The sequence below is a fragment of the Haliotis asinina genome, chromosome 13, assembly GCF_037392515.1.
Source record: "Haliotis asinina isolate JCU_RB_2024 chromosome 13, JCU_Hal_asi_v2, whole genome shotgun sequence".
NCBI classification, from domain to species: Eukaryota; Metazoa; Mollusca; class Gastropoda; order Lepetellida; family Haliotidae; genus Haliotis; species Haliotis asinina.
Window position 1 is genome coordinate 9763812 of NC_090292.1, and position 18644 is coordinate 9782455.

At 41.3% G+C, this 18644-nt stretch overlaps 1 protein-coding gene across 1 annotated transcript in view; it reads left to right on the forward strand.

The window, feature by feature from the left end:
- The first annotated feature begins 877 nt into the window (after window positions 1-877).
- The window catches only part of LOC137260424 (uncharacterized), a 31380-nt gene continuing 13613 nt past the window's right edge, over window positions 878-18644 (forward strand). The window contains exons 1-3 of the mRNA XM_067798083.1: window positions 878-2485; window positions 2972-3165; window positions 4799-4844. Coding sequence (XP_067654184.1) covers window positions 878-2485; window positions 2972-3165; window positions 4799-4844 — 1848 coding nt within the window. The remainder of the gene's footprint in view (window positions 2486-2971; window positions 3166-4798; window positions 4845-18644) is intronic.

The following is an 18644-nucleotide window of genomic DNA, read 5'->3' on the forward strand; positions in this document are numbered from 1 at the left end:
CGATCAGTACAGAGTTGCGTTATTACTGATCGATCAGGTGCAGGATGTAACTTGAGCACACCAGCTCGTTGTTTCTTAGTGTTCATCATACAATCAGCAGTTGAATTATCATGTTTAAAACCCTTCAAGACGTTTGTGGCAGTAATTTTGTGATTACCTTATCTATTCCTTAAATTAAACCTTACTGCAGACCTAAGATCTGAAAGACCATGAAGGTGCAAGCCATTTCTTTCTCGGTTCCTTTTGTATTATCAATATTGTTATTGTATAGTCCCTTCTTATAAACTGAGGGTTGCTGGTGGGGTCTGTGGGTTGGGGAGTGGTGCTATGAATCAGGGCCTAGATTTTCGAAGCTCCCTTAGTGCTAAGATAGTCGTAAGTTATTGGCTATTAATGGCAGTTACGACTATGTTGGCGCTAAGAGAGCTTAAAAAATCTATAGGGACTGAATTACAAGGGCGGCATTCACAGCTCCGTTTCTGCTCGTCTAGCCTAATGGATAGACCTTTTGCTGGTCATGCCGAAGGTTCTGTTTCGAATCCCTTTAGCAAAAAATGTTTTCAGGATGAAAACATAACTGGCGCTCTTTGCAAGAAAGATTTTCTTTCATGAAAACACTGATGCAAGAGTGAGATTAAAATTTCGACAATCTATGTAATGATAAGAGACTTGTATACAGTCTGCATGTGCAGTTAGGCCAGGCGAGCCGGACCGGTCCCCTACCCGGATGTGCCTGCCTCGCACGTGCTGCTCGCGAACCGTGTCACATGTATACACGTCGCATTCAGATCTTCAATAAAACTTGTAGTGAACAGTCATCTGTCGTTGGTCTTCATGTCACACTGTTACATGGTGTCAGAAGTGGTTTCGTCAGAGAATGGACAAACTACGACCACCCTCACCTTTGCTTTTGACTGGTAATCTTGCTGAGAACTGGCGTAAGTTCAAGCAACGGTTTGAGCTGTTTTTGACTGCTTCTGACAAGGACGGGAAAGGTGACAAGGTAAAGTCGTCTATTTTTTTGTCTACAATTGGAGAAGATGCACTTGAACTTTATAACACATTTCATTTTGAGAGTGAAACGGATGCCATGAGACTTAAGTCAATTTTGGATAAATTTGAAGCTTACTGCATTCCCAAACGTAACATTACCTTCGAGAGGCACAGATTCTTTACATGTAGCCAGAGGGAAGGGGAGAAAATAGACCAGTATGTTACAGAGTTAAAGAGCAGAGCAAAAACATGCGCGTTTGGAGATTTGCATGACTCACTCATACGAGATAGGATAATTTGTGGCATTGCAAGTGATGCATTAAGGGAAAGACTCTTCCGTGAAGATGATTTGACTTTAGACAAGACTATTACTATGTGCAGAGCTGCTGAAGCTAGTAAAGTTCAAGTTAAGGAACTTCATCCACTAGACCCTCAGCCAGTACATTCAGTTGAACAACAATCAAAATCTGGTCGTCGAAAATCTAACAGGAAAAAGTCACAGAGTTCTGGTTCACGTTCGATTGAGCAGTCTGATACGTGTGGCTATTGTGGATTTACACACGCTCCTAGAAAATGTCCTGCATCTGGAAAATCATGTGATAAATGTGGGAAACAGAATCACTTTGCTAGAGTTTGTAGGTCCAAACATCAGTCATCGAAAAGTAAAGTTCACTTTGTTGAGAAAACCCAAGATGAACTCTTTGTGGATTCAGTTGATGCAGATGTCGTTTCTGGCAAAGATTGGATAGTCTCTTTACAGGTCAATAACACGTTCTTGCCACTTAAACTTGACACAGGTGCTCAAGCTAATATCCTTTCTGAGAAAGATTTCAACAGACTATTAGACAAGCCCAAACTGCGCCTCTCAAAGACTAAACTCACTGGTTACTCTCATGTTGATATTCCTGTAATGGGTCAGTTTACAGCTAAAGTTTGTCACAAGAACATACAACTTGATCTCATATTTGTTGTAACTCCAGAAGATGTTCAGTCTATTCTAGGGCTGAAAGCATGTGACCAGTTGAATTTGGTTCGCCGTGTTCTCTCTGTTGATGCTGAGTTACCTTTGAATGGAGGTGTAGTATTTCAGAAATATGCAGACGTGTTCAAGGGTCTAGGTAATCTGCCAGGTGTTCATCACATCAAGCTCGACAATGATGTTCCACCTGTCGTAAACGCATGTCGTCGAGTGCCCTTTGCTTTACATGACAGACTGAAGGAGGAACTCAATCGCATGGAGAAGCTTGACGTCATAACCAAGGTGAATGAACCAACGGATTGGGTGAGTCCTCTTGTAATTGTTGAAAAGCCAAACAAACAATTGAGAGTCTGCATTGACCCTAAGGACTTGAATAAGGCCATTAAACGTGAACATTTTAAGCTTCCCACACGAGATGAAATCACTGCAAAGTTCTCGAATGCACGTTATTTCAGTAAACTGGATGCGTCAGCTGGATTTTGGCAACTGAGGTTGGATGAGGAGAGTTCGAAGGTCTGTACGTTTATAACACCTTTTGGAAGATATAGATTCTTACGGCTCCCCTTTGGCATATCTTCTGCTCCAGAAGTGTATCATAAGACAATCCACACTTTGTTTGATTCAGTGGAAGGTGTAGATACCTCCATGGATGATATTATTGTGTCAGGTTCGACACCTGAAGATCATGATAACCATCTTTCTCAGGTCCTTGATATCGCACGTCGGAATAATTTGAAGTTCAACCCAGACAAATGTGTATTTGGAGTCACCGAGTTAACATTTCTTGGCGATGTGATTAGCAGCTATGGTGTGAAGCCAGATGCCCGGAAGGTTGAAGCAATACAGTCTATGCAGAGACCTACCTGTAAGAAAGATATCCAAAGGTTTTTGGGTATGATAAATTACTTAGGTAAATTCATCCCTCGCTTGTCAGAGAAGACGCAACCACTTAGACAATTGTTGGACAAAGATGTTGATTTTCTGTGGCTACCTCAGCAGGAACAATCATGGTTGTCTCTGAAGCAAGCTGTGTCACAGGAGCCAGTCCTGAAGTTCTTTGATCCTGGGAGGAAAATCAAGATTTCGTCTGACGCTTCCCAGAATGGGTTGGGTGCTGTCCTGCTGCAGAAGTATGATTCTGATTGGTTGCCTGTAGCGTATGCTTCCAGAGCTCTTACCTGTGCTGAAACAAGGTATGCTCAAATCGAAAAGGAAATGTTGTCAATAACTTTTGCATGTGAACATTTCCATCAGTACTTATATGGGCAGTCCATACTTGTAGAAACGGATCACAAACCACTTGTTTCAATTTTCAACAAATCTCTGAATGGCTGCCCTCTCAGAATACAGAGATTCATGTTAAGAATGCAACAGTATGATGTTCAAGTCTCACATACCTCGGGAAAGTTCATGTTTACAGCTGATACATTGTCCCGCTCATGTCCTTCATCAAAGCCCGGATCTGTTTCGTCATCTGAAGAATGTGTTCAAGCCTACGTTGACATGATCGTCTCGTCTCTCCCTGTGTCCACGACACGCTATGCTGAGATACATCAGGAGACAAGCCGGGATCCAGTGCTAGTCGCTTTGATGGAAATTGTTCAGTCAGGTTGGCCAGAGCATAGAAGTTCATGTCCCGTGAATCTTCGTGAGTATTGGAACTACAGGCATGATTTGACTGTTGTAGATGGTGTCATCTTCAAGGGTGTTAGGGTTGTAATACCTACCTCGCTCAGAAACTGCATGCTAAACAAAATTCATGCTGGTCATCTTGGTATGGAGAAATGTAAACGTAGATCCAGAGAAACTCTTTTTTGGCCACGACTCAATCATGATATTGACAATATTGTGTCTAACTGTTCTATGTGTCAAACATACAGGAACAGACAGCAGCCTGAACCTCTGCAACCTCATCCGACGGTTTCTCGCCCTTGGCAGAAAGTTGCCGCAGATCTCTTTTACTGTGGTGGGAAAGATTATCTGGTGATTGTAGATTATCTCTCCAACTATCCGGAGGTATGCTCCTTGACAGATACGTCGTCTCGTCGTGTCATCGCCTCCATGAAAACGGCGTTTGCTCGCCATGGTATCCCCGACGAGGTATTTACAGACAATGGTCCCCAGTTTCGTAGTCACGAATTTAGACAGTTTACACGTGACTGGCAATTCAAGCATAACACGTCTAGTCCAAACTACCCACAGTCAAATGGTTTGGCAGAAAAAGCTGTTCAGATTGTGAAAAACATTTTGCGTAAGGAAAGTCGGGATCCTTATATGGGGTTACTTGCTTACAGGAGCTCTCCTCTTGATAATGGGCGATCCCCAGCCGAGATTCTTTTGGGCAGACGTATTCGCTCTAATCTCCCTATTCAGGAGACACTTTTGCAAGTTCCCAGATCTCGTAAAGTTGTTAAATATAAGGAGAATCAGAAAGTAAAACAGAAGCGCTATTACGACAGGTCTACTAAGAGTTTGAGTAGGCTTCAGTGTGGTGACAAAGTTGCAGTGCGTGATCATCAGCGGCGTGATTGGTCACAACGAGGTACGGTCATTCAGGACGTTGGCCCAAGGTCTTACTTTGTTCAGACAGATCGTGGTAGTCTACTTCGGAGGAATCGTCGTGATATTCTGTTGTCGTCACGCACGTTTGTGCCAGTGAAGAGTGCTGGAACCGCCGATGTTACATCTTCGTCGTCTACGACGTCCCCAGTGTCTGGGATGTCTCCGTCGCCGACTGTGACTAGATTTGGCCGTGTGTCCAAGCCACCCATGAGATTGGGAGTGGATTGTTAACTGTTGTATGTTTAACCATGTTCGATGTTTCAGATGGTTCACTGCCGTCTGGAGAAGTTTCGTGCTAGAGAGGGGAGATGTAATGATAAGAGACTTGTATACAGTCTGCATGTGCAGTTAGGCCAGGCGAGCCGGACCGGTCCCCTACCCGGATGTGCCTGCCTCGCACGTGCTGCTCGCGAACCGTGTCACATGTATACACGTCGCATTCAGATCTTCAATAAAACTTGTAGTGAACAGTCATCTGTCGTTGGTCTTCATGTCACACTGTTACAATCTAAAACACAATTAATTAACACAATCTTTTCAGAGGTGTTAAACATATTTAAAATTGCTATAGAAAATCATAGATGTTTTTTTTTAAAAAAAAAGATAAAGAAAGGAAATGTCATGATAATGTTTCGAAAATATTATGCTAAATGGCGATTTACTTACAATATAATGACTAATTGTAAATAATAGTGTTGAGTTGAGAGGAAAATAGAAATATTTGGGATGCTCCGAAACCAAGCTCACAGCATCGACTTGAGGCACGGCCGCATCACTGCGCCAGAATAATCAAAACAAGCCTTCAGACGACTGGAAGCCCGTGACGTCAGAACAGGCGATGGTGACGTCATGACCACTGTACCTGAAGCTTGGTGCAGTGGCCAGTAAGAGTCACTCAGTGTGACCAAATTTCAGACTTCTGCCAGAAAACTTGTAAATTTTAGAAAACGTTTACTGCCCAGCGGGTATATGTATGTTATCACATTTGGAGTTGAACAACTGTCACATTTTTCTCTTAATTTTCACGTGTTAATATAGACACGGGTGATTTTTTTCAAAATGAGTTATGTACTTAAAAAGAGTTAAATTACGCTGAACGTTCGATCTACCAAGTCACGTGATCAGCGCCACACTTGAGAACCAGCGAGCCGGCCACAGTTAAATGATACCAAGTGGGGCATCTTATTTCACATTTCGAACATTGGTACTATATATATAACATTTGTTTTTATTACAATAAGCAATGTTTAACAAGGACAAAATATACACACTCGTGTTCCACCATAATTTCAGTGTTGCCGTATTTTCACCACGTCTTACTTTACAAATAAATAAAATATAGCCTAGATGTCAGTGGTGGTAAGTGGAACAACGGGAGACTCTAGGAGTAGATGCACAGGGTAATAAGTGTTTAAGGCCATATTCTTCAAGTAAACTGGGGCATGATTTGTCAGTAGAGTATTCCAGTGTCTGGTACCTGTTGCAGTCATTGTAGGAAGTGTGCGAGCTTTATGCCCCAGACCCGTGAAAGTCCCGGGGTAGAATAGGCCTTCAGCAACCCATGCTTGCCATAAAAGGGGACTAACGGGATCGGGTGGTCAGGCTCGTGACCTGGTTGACACATTTCATCGGTTCCCAATTACGCAGATTGATGCTCATGTTGTTGATCACTGGATTGTCTGGTCCAGACTCTCATACGTACTCTCATGATATAGCTGGACACATTACTGAGTGCAGAAAACAAACAACCATACAGAGAAACAAACATTTATTGTGATTCCAATCTGTACTAAATTAAGAGAAGTTTTAAGGTAACTGAATAGTGGTTGAAATTTCAGTCTTGAATGCGCCATCTTTTCTACACATAGTTAAGTCAAACCTGCAGATAAAATCGACATCAAGCTTCACTCAAGATTATTTGAGATTATTATTTTGTGAAATCATAAACGTTTGGGTATTTGCAGTCATAAATAATCAGGTGTGGACTAGAGGCCTAACTTGTTATCTAACTTGACCCTTGCTATGATGTATGCACTATTGTACCTAAGCCTAACACAAACCCCAACTCTAGCCCTGGGTATATTCCAGTTTTGGAACTAACATAATCAGGTGTGGACTGGACAATCAAGTGACTGATATGGTGAGCGAAAGACTGCACCCTGTGATCTAACTCTACCTTTGCTATGATGTATGCACTAGTGTACCTAACCCTAACACAAACCCCAACTCTAGCCCCAGGTATATTCTAGTTTAGAACTGACATAATCAAGTATGGACTGGACAATCAAGTGATTGATATGGTGAGTGAAAGACTGCACCCTGTGATCTAACTCTACCTTTGCTATGATGTATGCACTAGTGTACCTAACCCTAACACAAACCCCAATTCTAGCCCTGGGTATATTCTAGTTTAGAACTGACATAATCAAGTGTGGACTGGACAATCAAGTGATTGATATGGTGAGTGAAAGACTGCACCCTGTGACCTAACTCTGCCTTTGCTATGATGTATGCACTAGTGAACCTAAGCCTACCACCAATGTGTCATCCATATGTGACATACTAAGGCAACATCCCACATCTTGTATTCAGTCTGAACATACTGTACGTCATCACCGCCATTACCATGTTTCCTCAAGGGTCTGCTCTGAAATTAAACAAAAACAGTATGAAGCAAACGTCAGTATATGAAGTTACTGAAAAAAAAAATATACGTGAAAAACGCCCATCCCTATCCCATCGATTGTTAATACTATATACCTATCAGCAATGATCTTGTCTTCCTGGCAGAACAGTGGGCTGGCCTTTACATAGTTTAGACCAGCACTCTGAGAACTGCATACTAACAGTTTATCAAGGGAGCAAACTCTTCAACCGAAGTTTTCTTCAAAAGCCACAAGAGACAGCAATATAAGCTATTTTAAAGAATAAATAGTGAACCTGTCATTCATGTCAATGTCAGTCTGTCTGTCGGTATATGAGAGCACCACATTATTGCATTTCAGGATTGAACCCGTCTGCAGTCTAAGTAAACTTATCCCCAGTACTTTTCGTTACACTCCACCACTGAGTCTAACAAAAACCTTCGAGGTCGTGTCAGGTAACCTTTGAGATTGACCAATCAGAACACAGCTTACCAAATCGCGAAAGTGAAGATTCGCACATCCCTTATGAACTTTTTATCTCGAAAAGGTTCGTACCCGAACGATTCCGAATGCTATTTAGCGTGCGCTCGCTTCCGGGTGATGCACACGGCGTACATACTGCCATGACAACGGTGAGTAAACAGTCGCTGAAAATAGTGTGTTTGACAATATTCAAGGATGTTATCTTGCGGAAATATTAGCTAATGGTAACCATGTCAACAGAAACCCCAAACGCGTATATACTGCAGGTCAAATAACTGTGTTAATATGCTGATTTTTGTTTGTGGAGAGATCTGTGTGGGTGGCCTGAATATTTTGAAAGTCCCTCCGATCCCTAAATAGTAGCTGTTGTCTGATTGGTTAAATCTATTTAACCGTCTCGCATTTGATTGGACTGTCATTGCTTGCTCAAAGGTTACCTGACGCGACCATCTACTAGGTTTTGTTTGACTCAGTGGTGGAGTGTAACGAAATGCAATGAGACTAAGTTTACTTAGACTGAACCCGTCTGCTGAAACAGACCAGCCATTTGATGCAACATACTTCTTAGATAACTGTAGTGCACTAGGGCACCAGGTGTTCCTGGACACCCTACAAAACTGATGGAGGAACAAGCAGTCAAGATGTAACAATTGTATTGCCATGTTGTAAAAAGGTTATTTATGCACACTTATGCAAATGTCAGACTGATAATACATTAAAGCTTGAATGGAACAGCTGTTGATCATTTGTTTCTACACATTGTATATACACATGGAAAAGGGTATCTCAACACCCCATGTTCTTTGAACAGTATCAATGCTACCAATAACTGGAGCAAATTAACTTATTCAAAACTTAAGTTAGCCTACACCCTGAATGGACTGACCCTAGAATACAGAAAAAAAAGAATAAATAAATCCAAGTGAAGAAAAACGAAAAACTGTAGTTTATTCATAGAGGTAAACGTGGTCAAGTAATGGATTAATTTTGTATTTCTGATAGCTGTGACTGTATGATGTTTCAGGTGTGATTGTTTTAATGTTCTGGCACTCAATATTCAAGAGATGACATTAAAATCAATAACCAGCAATGAGTACCACCTTGATTGCCAGAAGCAGTCCTCAAGTGTTACAGCTATGATGATGGGCCACCAAGATTGCTAGAAGCAAAACTAAACACTTTCAGGGTTTTGCAATATTTTTTGGATATGAGAATTATATGCATCAAGTTTAATAAACCCAGAAACAGTAACCACTGCCATACACAAAAAAGTAATTATCTGTCCCCGGACGATTGAAAACTCATTTTGATTTGGACAAATCCAATGTCTTTTCTTCTCTTATAAAGTCTTGCCAAAAATATAACTGATAATGTTAAACTTGGTTTAATGTCCAATGTAAGATACTGACATAAATATTTAACAAAGGACTACTATTTCTTGCAGATACAATCCCGCAGTCCTCTAAGGTGACCTAGGACCTGGATATAAACATCCTCGATATCTCCAGGGTATACATTCCGATAAGTCTCCACTATATCCTGGACGCTCTGCCCGATAAATTTATTACCTCCCTTTGCTGGCTCCGCCTTCTCACAGTAGCCAATCAGCTGGGCCGCCGTTATAACCGAGCTTGCCAGTGTCAACAAAGGTAGCGGTCGCAACTGCGAAGGTTTGCTCGCAGTGCGTCCCACATTTTAGGGAAATCATACAAACAAATTGACAGGTCCGAAACTTTAAAACAACATATGCCAGAATGCCTTCTACCTCTTCCAGAGAACCTCTGCATGGTTTCTGTTGCCAAGTATAATCGGGTAGATAATTCAAAAAACGAAAGTGAGTTGTGATTGGTTCGCTCAACTTCCAAGCATAGACACCTGACTGGATCAAAAGACAGTCAAGGGAGGTAATAAATTTATCTGACAGAGCCGTAGATGCGTCCAGGGTATAGTGGAGATTTATCGGAACGTATACCCTGGAGATATCGAGGATGGGATATAAAGAGATGGTCAATGTTTTGACAAATGCTCGTGAGAGGTGTGCTTGTGGTGGCAGAACATAATCTGTGCAGCCAGATTGCTTCCACTAGTTGTTGTGGCTGACTTTGTGCAGGCAATTAGATTCCTGACTCTTGAGTGTGTGAGTTCAAATCCCTGATGGGACTCCTAAACAACCCCCAAACACAACTAGAATGTGTTTTTGACAGTGAAAGTGTATTCACAATTACATCATACGTCACATGTTGCCACTTTGTAAGTGGCTTTCAGTGTTAAAATCTTATACATGTACTAGAGCGCTATATACCAAGGTCTCCTTATATATGGTCCTTATAGATGAAGGTACAGGTTTATATTGATGTTTAGTAACACACGCTTGTTGAGGCGATCAATGGGATCAGGTGGTCAGGCTCGCTGACTTGGTTTTACAGACCACTGCTATATGGCTGGAATATTTCGGAGGGTGGTGTAAACATTTTGTGTCTGAATAATGTACACTGAAAAGCAAATGTTGTCATTCAACACATCTTTCTATTTAGGTGCTATTTTGGTACAGAACTGGTCCAAATTAAGATGCCATCCTTTTTACACTTACCCACTGATACATTTCTTTTATATTCATTTACAAACAATTGTGTTGTTGTCAATAACTATATATCATAAAGGCATAATTGCACACACCACTCCTTAAAAAATAAGCTGCAATTCCGTGTTACATTAAAACCAACAACATTATTCATCAGCGGGAATGTAAAGTAGGTATTTATGTCCCATTATATTCAATTTAACCTCAAAAACTGCAGTTATGCCTTTGATATACCATAGTGTCTATATTTGGAGTTTTAACCTAGAATATTGATGGATTGAAGACGAATCAAGATTGCAACATATTATGCTAATAAGGGGCACACAACATCATCATGCCCTCACACATATATTAACCTCTGTTAAACCTCTGCTAAACATCTTTTAAACAGTTAGATGAGGTCTCCTTTAGATGTTTTCTACAACATATAGGTGTCTTCTAGACTTCTATTTTAGAAAGGAAAATTTGAACTCAAGCTAGGAAGGGTCATCGTATTATTTGTCAAATGTATGTTAAAATGTTCAACTCTAAATGTCCTGGTTATGCTATATTAAGACAACTTGTCAACGTCTTGTGGACATCCTAATATTATTGATGTCTATTAGCCGTTTAAGTGCCTGCTGGGCCATTTCTGTATAATCTTTTTTAGCAATTTGTAAAGTGATGATTTGACTGTACTGGAGCAATAATGTTATGTTTGAATCAACTATTTGTTCTGAGTAAGCAAACTGCGAAACAGCATGTCAAGTTTCTTTTCTTGAAGAGTGTATATTATAATCCTATTATTTATCTTGTTAATTTAACTGTATACTATGATTTGATCAGAATGAAAGTTTTGTGGGAACATGGGCAGAACTTTTCCCCATCATCGCCTGTCATGCCACCATGAAGGCTAGGGAGAACAGGTAACATACCAGCGGAGTTAAATAGCATTTGAAGATGTTGGGTTCTATCGGTTTTAGTATCTACCTCATCTGCTGCCTTTGACAGGAGCAGTTGCAGTGCGTGTGTGTTTGTAATTCTTTTCATCCCCTTTGATAAGATTGAAAGTTTTGCTGCGGCTTCTTCTCCAGAACTCAATAACTGACACCTTCGTTATACAAGCAAACTCGACACTTCGAGAGACAGGTTGTGTTTGCACAAATGTTTTCGTAATTGTCATGAACCAACACCGTGGATATTGAAAAATACACATTTAATTAAAGATAATTGAGGATTGATTCATAACAGAATGTTTTCCCCTACAGTATTGCTTATAAATATATGCCAGACTACATACTTCATACTTCTAGATTTACTATATATTTACTTTCTGTTCTTAACCAGCTTTTGTAACACATCGTACACACCCATAGCTGTCCTGGCAAATGCAGTCATGTGATCACGTTCACTCAAATTCCACGAAAACAATCAGAAGTGAATTTTCAAGGAATGTTTGAAATATATAGATTTTTGATTCACAAAATGATCCGAAACGGCTGACCCTCTTACTCATTTCACGAAATGATTGTTTTTTAAATCAGTTCACGATACGACTGATTGTTTTTGGTCAGTCGATAGGACTGATTTTATAATCTGACTGTAAAATGTACACCAGGACAATCAACATATTGTCAGCCTCAATCCCCCTTCCCTCCACCCTCCAAAGCAAGGTAGAAAACTAAACAACTTTAGTGGCTGGCAAACTTTATGGAATGACAACTTGTCATGCCGCGAGTTACTTCCCCTATCTTAAAGATTTTACGTGCGCAGTGTGCTGTTTGTTACGTGGTTCGGGAAAGCCTGCCCATATCTGAATATGAATTCTACATACCACGTATATGATTGTGTTTTCTGGAATAATTACTAGTGGATTCAGTGCAAAATACATAATATTCTGCTACAATTAATATAACCTATTCATAAAAGATTAAATGGAAGAGTGAAGTGAACAAACAAAACTCAAAGTAAATAAAAAATATTCTGCCATAACCACTACAATCGTTAATACAATTAAACAGACAATTGCCTCGATCAAGTCGAAGCCGAGTACCACGACAACCGGGGATCACAGACAGTGCTGTATTGTGATGTGCAATGTCAGGGTAGGCAAACGTAAGTTGGACGACCCAAAACACTCTGTGTAATCGGGTCAACCATGTGTTCAGAGTTCAGAGACGGCCTTAAACTTAGTGACGTTCGTGCAATTAGTGCAGATTGAAACTATCGTAAAGACGACAAACCTGGCCTGGTTATGATCACACTCGAGAGCAGCGATCAGAAACAAAAAAAAAAAAAAAAAAGTCTGGAAAATACATCTAAAGAATAATAACGAGTTTAAGAAAGTGTACATAAACAACGCCTTGACCCTGATCGCTCGCTCCAATATGCAGACGTTGGTGAAGGGGGTGAAGTAGGATCATGTGCGGCTCGGATTCTGAAATTCCGGGGGCTGGGCTCGAAAAGACTCAGTGGACAGTACTTTTAGATAGTCCGTCATCTCTGATCTCAACTGTGTTATATTTGGATTGAGGCATTACTTCAAGGTAAAGACCAGCCATACGTGGACGAATTTACCTACTGTGTGAATAACAGGAAAACTACGCATAAACGTGGCAAACGCGGGTCGGGAGATGTAGGTGCACGTTTTAGAAATACACTTTTTAACGACTCTTTAATCGTAGTGCTGGATGATGAAGAAGAGGACATCAGCTGGTTTAAACTGACACACATGCGTCAAAGCCGTGCCAGTTTTTCAATAGTACTGTGCGTTTGTTACCTCCAACCATCATGTACATCTGGTTTAAACTGACACACATGCGTCAAAGCTGTGCCAGTTTTTCAATAGTACTGTGCGTTTGTTACCTCCAACCATCATGTACATCTGGTTTAAACTGACACACATGCGTCAAAGCCGTGCCAGTTTTTCAATAGTACTGTGCGTTTGTTACCTCCAACCATCATGTACATCTGGTTTAAACTGACACACATGCGTCAAAGCTGTGCCAGTTTTTCAATAGTACTGTGCGTTTGTTACCTCCCACCATCATGTACATCTGGTTTAAACTGACACACATGCGTCAAAGCTGTGCCAGTTTTTCAATAGTACTGTGCGTTTGTTACCTCCAACCATCATGTACATCTGGTTTAAACTGACACACATGCGTCAAAGCTGTGCCAGTTTTTCAATAGTACTGTGCGTTTGTTACCTCCAACCATCATGTACATCTAGTTTAAACTGACACACATGCGTCAAAGCCGTGCCAGTTTTTCAATAGTACTGTGCGTTTGTTACCTCCCACCATCATGTACATCTGGTTTAAACTGACACACATGCGTCAAAGCTGTGCCAGTTTTTCAATAGTACTGTGCGTTTGTTACCTCCAACCATCATGTACATCTGGTTTAAACTGACACACATGCGTCAAAGCTGTGCCAGTTTTTCATTAGTACTGTGCGTTTGTTACCTCCAACCATCATGTACATCTAGTTTAAACTGACACACATGCGTCAAAGCCGTGCCAGTTTTTCAATAGTACTGTGCGTTTGTTACCTCCCACCATCATGTACATCTGGTTTAAACTGACACACATGCGTCAAAGCTGTGCCAGTTTTTCATTAGTACTGTGCGTTTGTTACCTCCAACCATCATGTACATCTAGTTTAAACTGACACACATGCGTCAAAGCCGTGCCAGTTTTTCAATAGTACTGTGCGTTTGTTACCTCCCACCATCATGTACATCTGGTTTAAACTGACACACATGCGTCAAAGCTGTGCCAGTTTTTCAATAGTACTGTGCGTTTGTTACCTCCAACCATCATGTACATCTGGTTTAAACTGACACACATGCGTCAAAGCCGTGCCAGTTTTTCAATAGTACTGTGCGTTTGTTACCTCCAACCATCATGTACATCTGGTTTAAACTGACACACATGCGTCAAAGCTGTGCCAGTTTTTCAATAGTACTGTGCGTTTGTTACCTCCCACCATCATGTACATCTGGTTTAAACTGACACACATGCGTCAAAGCTGTGCCAGTTTTTCATTAGTACTGTGCGTTTGTTACCTCCAACCATCATGTACATCTAGTTTAAACTGACACACATGCGTCAAAGCCGTGCCAGTTTTTCAATAGTACTGTGCGTTTGTTACCTCCCACCATCATGTACATCTGGTTTAAACTGACACACATGCGTCAAAGCCGTGCCAGTTTTTCAATAGTACTGTGCGTTTGTTACCTCCAACCATCATGTACATCTGGTTTAAACTGACACACATGCGTCAAAGCTGTGCCAGTTTTTCAATAGTACTGTGCGTTTGTTACCTCCAACCATCATGTACATCTGGTTTAAACTGACACACATGCGTCAAAGCTGTGCCAGTTTTTCAATAGTACTGTGCGTTTGTTACCTCCCACCATCATGTTCATCTGGTTTAAACTGACACACATGCGTCAAAGCCGTGCCAGTTTTTCAATAGTACTGTGCGTTTGTTACCTCCAACCATCATGTTCATCTGGTTTAAACTGACACACATGCGTCAAAGCCGTGCCAGTTTTTCAATAGTACTGTGCGTTTGTTACCTCCAACCATCATGTACATCTGGTTTAAACTGACACACATGCGTCAAAGCCGTGCCAGTTTTTCAATAGTACTGTGCGTTTGTTACCTCCAACCATCATGTACATCTGGTTTAAACTGACACACATGCGTCAAAGCCGTGCCAGTTTTTCAATAGTACTGTGTGTTTGTTACCTCCAACCATCATGTTCATCTGGTTTAAACTGACACACAGGCGTCAAAGCCGTGCCAGTTTTTCAATAGTACTGTGCGTTTGTTACCTCCAACCATCATGTACATCTGGTTTAAACTGACACACAGGCGTCAAAGCCGTGCCAGTTTTTCAATAGTACTGTGCGTTTGTTACCTCCCACCATCATGTACATCTGGTTTAAACTGACACACAGGCGTCAAAGCCGTGCCAGTTTTTCATTAGTACTGTGCGTTTGTTACCTCCAACCATCATGTACATCTGGTTTAAACTGACACACATGCGTCAAAGCCGTGCCAGTTTTTCAATAGTACTGTGCGTTTGTTACCTCCCACCATCATGTACATCTGGTTTAAACTGACACACAGGCGTCAAAGCCGTGCCAGTTTTTCATTAGTACTGTGCGTTTGTTACCTCCAACCATCATGTACATCTGGTTTAAACTGACACACATGCGTCAAAGCTGTGCCAGTTTTTCATTAGTACTGTGCGTTTGTTACCTCCAACCATCATGTACATCTGGTTTAAACTGACACACAGGCGTCAAAGCTGTGCCAGCTTTTCATTAGTACTGTGTGTTTGTTACCTCCCACCATCATGTACATCTGGTTTAAACTGACACACATGCGTCAAAGCCGTGCCAGTTTTTCAATAGTACTGTGCGTTTGTTACCTCCCACCATCATGTACATCTGGTTTAAACTGACACACATGCGTCAAAGCCGTGCCAGTTTTTCAATAGTACTGTGCGTTTGTTACCTCCAACCATCATGTACATCTGGTTTAAACTGACACACATGCGTCAAAGCCGTGCCAGTTTTTCAATAGTACTGTGCGTTTGTTACCTCCAACCATCATGTACATCTGGTTTAAACTGACACACATGCGTCAAAGCTGTGCCAGTTTTTCAATAGTACTGTGCGTTTGTTACCTCCAACCATCATGTACATCTGGTTTAAACTGACACACATGCGTCAAAGCCGTGCCAGTTTTTCAATAGTACTGTGCGTTTGTTACCTCCAACCATCATGTACATCTGGTTTAAACTGACACACATGCGTCAAAGCTGTGCCAGCTTTTCATTAGTACTGTGTGTTTGTTACCTCCCACCATCATGTACATCTGGTTTAAACTGACACACATGCGTCAAAGCCGTGCCAGTTTTTCAATAGTACTGTGCGTTTGTTACCTCCCACCATCATGTACATCTGGTTTAAACTGACACACATGCGTCAAAGCTGTGCCAGTTTTTCAATAGTACTGTGCGTTTGTTACCTCCCACCATCATGTACATCTGGTTTAAACTGACACACATGCGTCAAAGCCGTGCCAGTTTTTCAATAGTACTGTGCGTTTGTTACCTCCAACCATCATGTACATCTGGTTTAAACTGACACACATGCGTCAAAGCCGTGCCAGTTTTTCAATAGTACTGTGCGTTTGTTACCTCCAACCATCATGTACATCTGGTTTAAACTGACACACATGCGTCAAAGCTGTGCCAGTTTTTCAATAGTACTGTGCGTTTGTTACCTCCAACCATCATGTACATCTGGTTTAAACTGACACACATGCGTCAAAGCCGTGCCAGTTTTTCAATAGTACTGTGCGTTTGTTACCTCCAACCATCATGTACATCTGGTTTAAACTGACACACATGCGTCAAAGCCGTGCCAGTTTTTCAATAGTACTGTGCGTTTGTTACCTCCAACCATCATGTACATCTGGTTTAAACTGACACACATGCGTCAAAGCCGTGCCAGTTTTTCAATAGTACTGTGCGTTTGTTACCTCCAACCATCATGTACATCTGGTTTAAACTGACACACATGCGTCAAAGCTGTGCCAGTTTTTCAATAGTACTGTGCGTTTGTTACCTCCAACCATCATGTACATCTGGTTTAAACTGACACACATGCGTCAAAGCTGTGCCAGTTTTTCAATAGTACTGTGCGTTTGTTACCTCCAACCATCATGTACATCTGGTTTAAACTGACACACATGCGTCAAAGCTGTGCCAGTTTTTCAATAGTACTGTGCGTTTGTTACCTCCAACCATCATGTACATCTGGTTTAAACTGACACACATGCGTCAAAGCCGTGCCAGTTTTTCAATAGTACTGTGCGTTTGTTACCTCCAACCATCATGTACATCTGGTTTAAACTGACACACATGCGTCAAAGCTGTGCCAGTTTTTCAATAGTACTGTGCGTTTGTTACCTCCAACCATCATGTACATCTGGTTTAAACTGACACACATGCGTCAAAGCTGTGCCAGTTTTTCAATAGTACTGTGCGTTTGTTACCTCCAACCATCATGTACATCTGGTTTAAACTGACACACATGCGTCAAAGCTGTACCAGTTTTTCAATAGTACTGTGCGTTTGTTACCTCCAACCATCATGTTCATCTGGTTTAAACTGACACACATGCGTCAAAGCCGTGCCAGTTTTTCAATAGTACTGTGCGTTTGTTACCTCCAACCATCATGTACATCTGGTTTAAACTGACACACATGCGTCAAAGCCGTGCCAGTTTTTCAATAGTACTGTGCGTTTGTTACCTCCAACCATCATGTACATCTGGTTTAAACTGACACACATGCGTCAAAGCCGTGCCAGTTTTTCAATAGTACTGTGCGTTTGTTACCTCCAACCATCATGTACATCTGGTTTAAACTGACACACATGCGTCAAAGCTGTGCCAGTTTTTCAATAGTACTGTGCGTTTGTTACCTCCAACCATCATGTACATCTGGTTTAAACTGACACACATGCGTCAAAGCTGTGCCAGTTTTTCAATAGTACTGTGCGTTTGTTACCTCCAACCATCATGTTCATCTAGGCCATATGATGCAGAATGTTTCTTTGACACCAGATTAGAGAAGATCTACATGCACCTAAACGAAGGTATTGTGTGCCTGTGTGGACACTTCAACACAAGGATTGACTCAATTCCCGAGAGACAGGTGACCCACCACCAGGAAAATTCTCACGGCAACACTTTCATTGACTTTCTCGTTAATACAAACTTCTGAGCGTTAAATGGGCGTTTTGGCACGGATAATTATACGTATGTTACGAATGGTTCACCTGTCGTCGACTATGTAGTTACTGCCCTTGCAACACTGAGCTTATGCTCAGTGTGTTACTGTACGCAGATGACATAGCCCTCCTTACACCCGACAAACTTTGTTTACAGTGACTTCTACATTGTGTGTCTGACTCTGGATAGAGGTTGTCTGTAAGCATAAGTAAAACAAAAGCTATCCATTTTCGTCCTGTGTCAATGTCTCAGTGTAAGTTTACCATTGTGATACTGTCATAGCTATAGCCATGAATAGAAATAGTAGGGCCTTTAGTTCCATGAATACATCGATTGGAACTTTACAGCTAAAAGACTTGCTGCTAGCTGTGTCTTGGGCGTTATCATTTGTAAATTTAAATACCTTGGTGGGGTGGCCTATGTGATGTTTTTAATACCTTGTTCGATAATTTAGTCCAACCTATTGTATCATATGGTTCAGCCATGTGGGGCACCTGGCAATTTAGCTGTAAAAATGCCGTTAGAAACCGTGCTTGAAGGTTCTTTTCAGGGGTTACGAGTAAGACTCCAAATGTTGCAGTCAGGGGTGAAATGGGCTGGTGT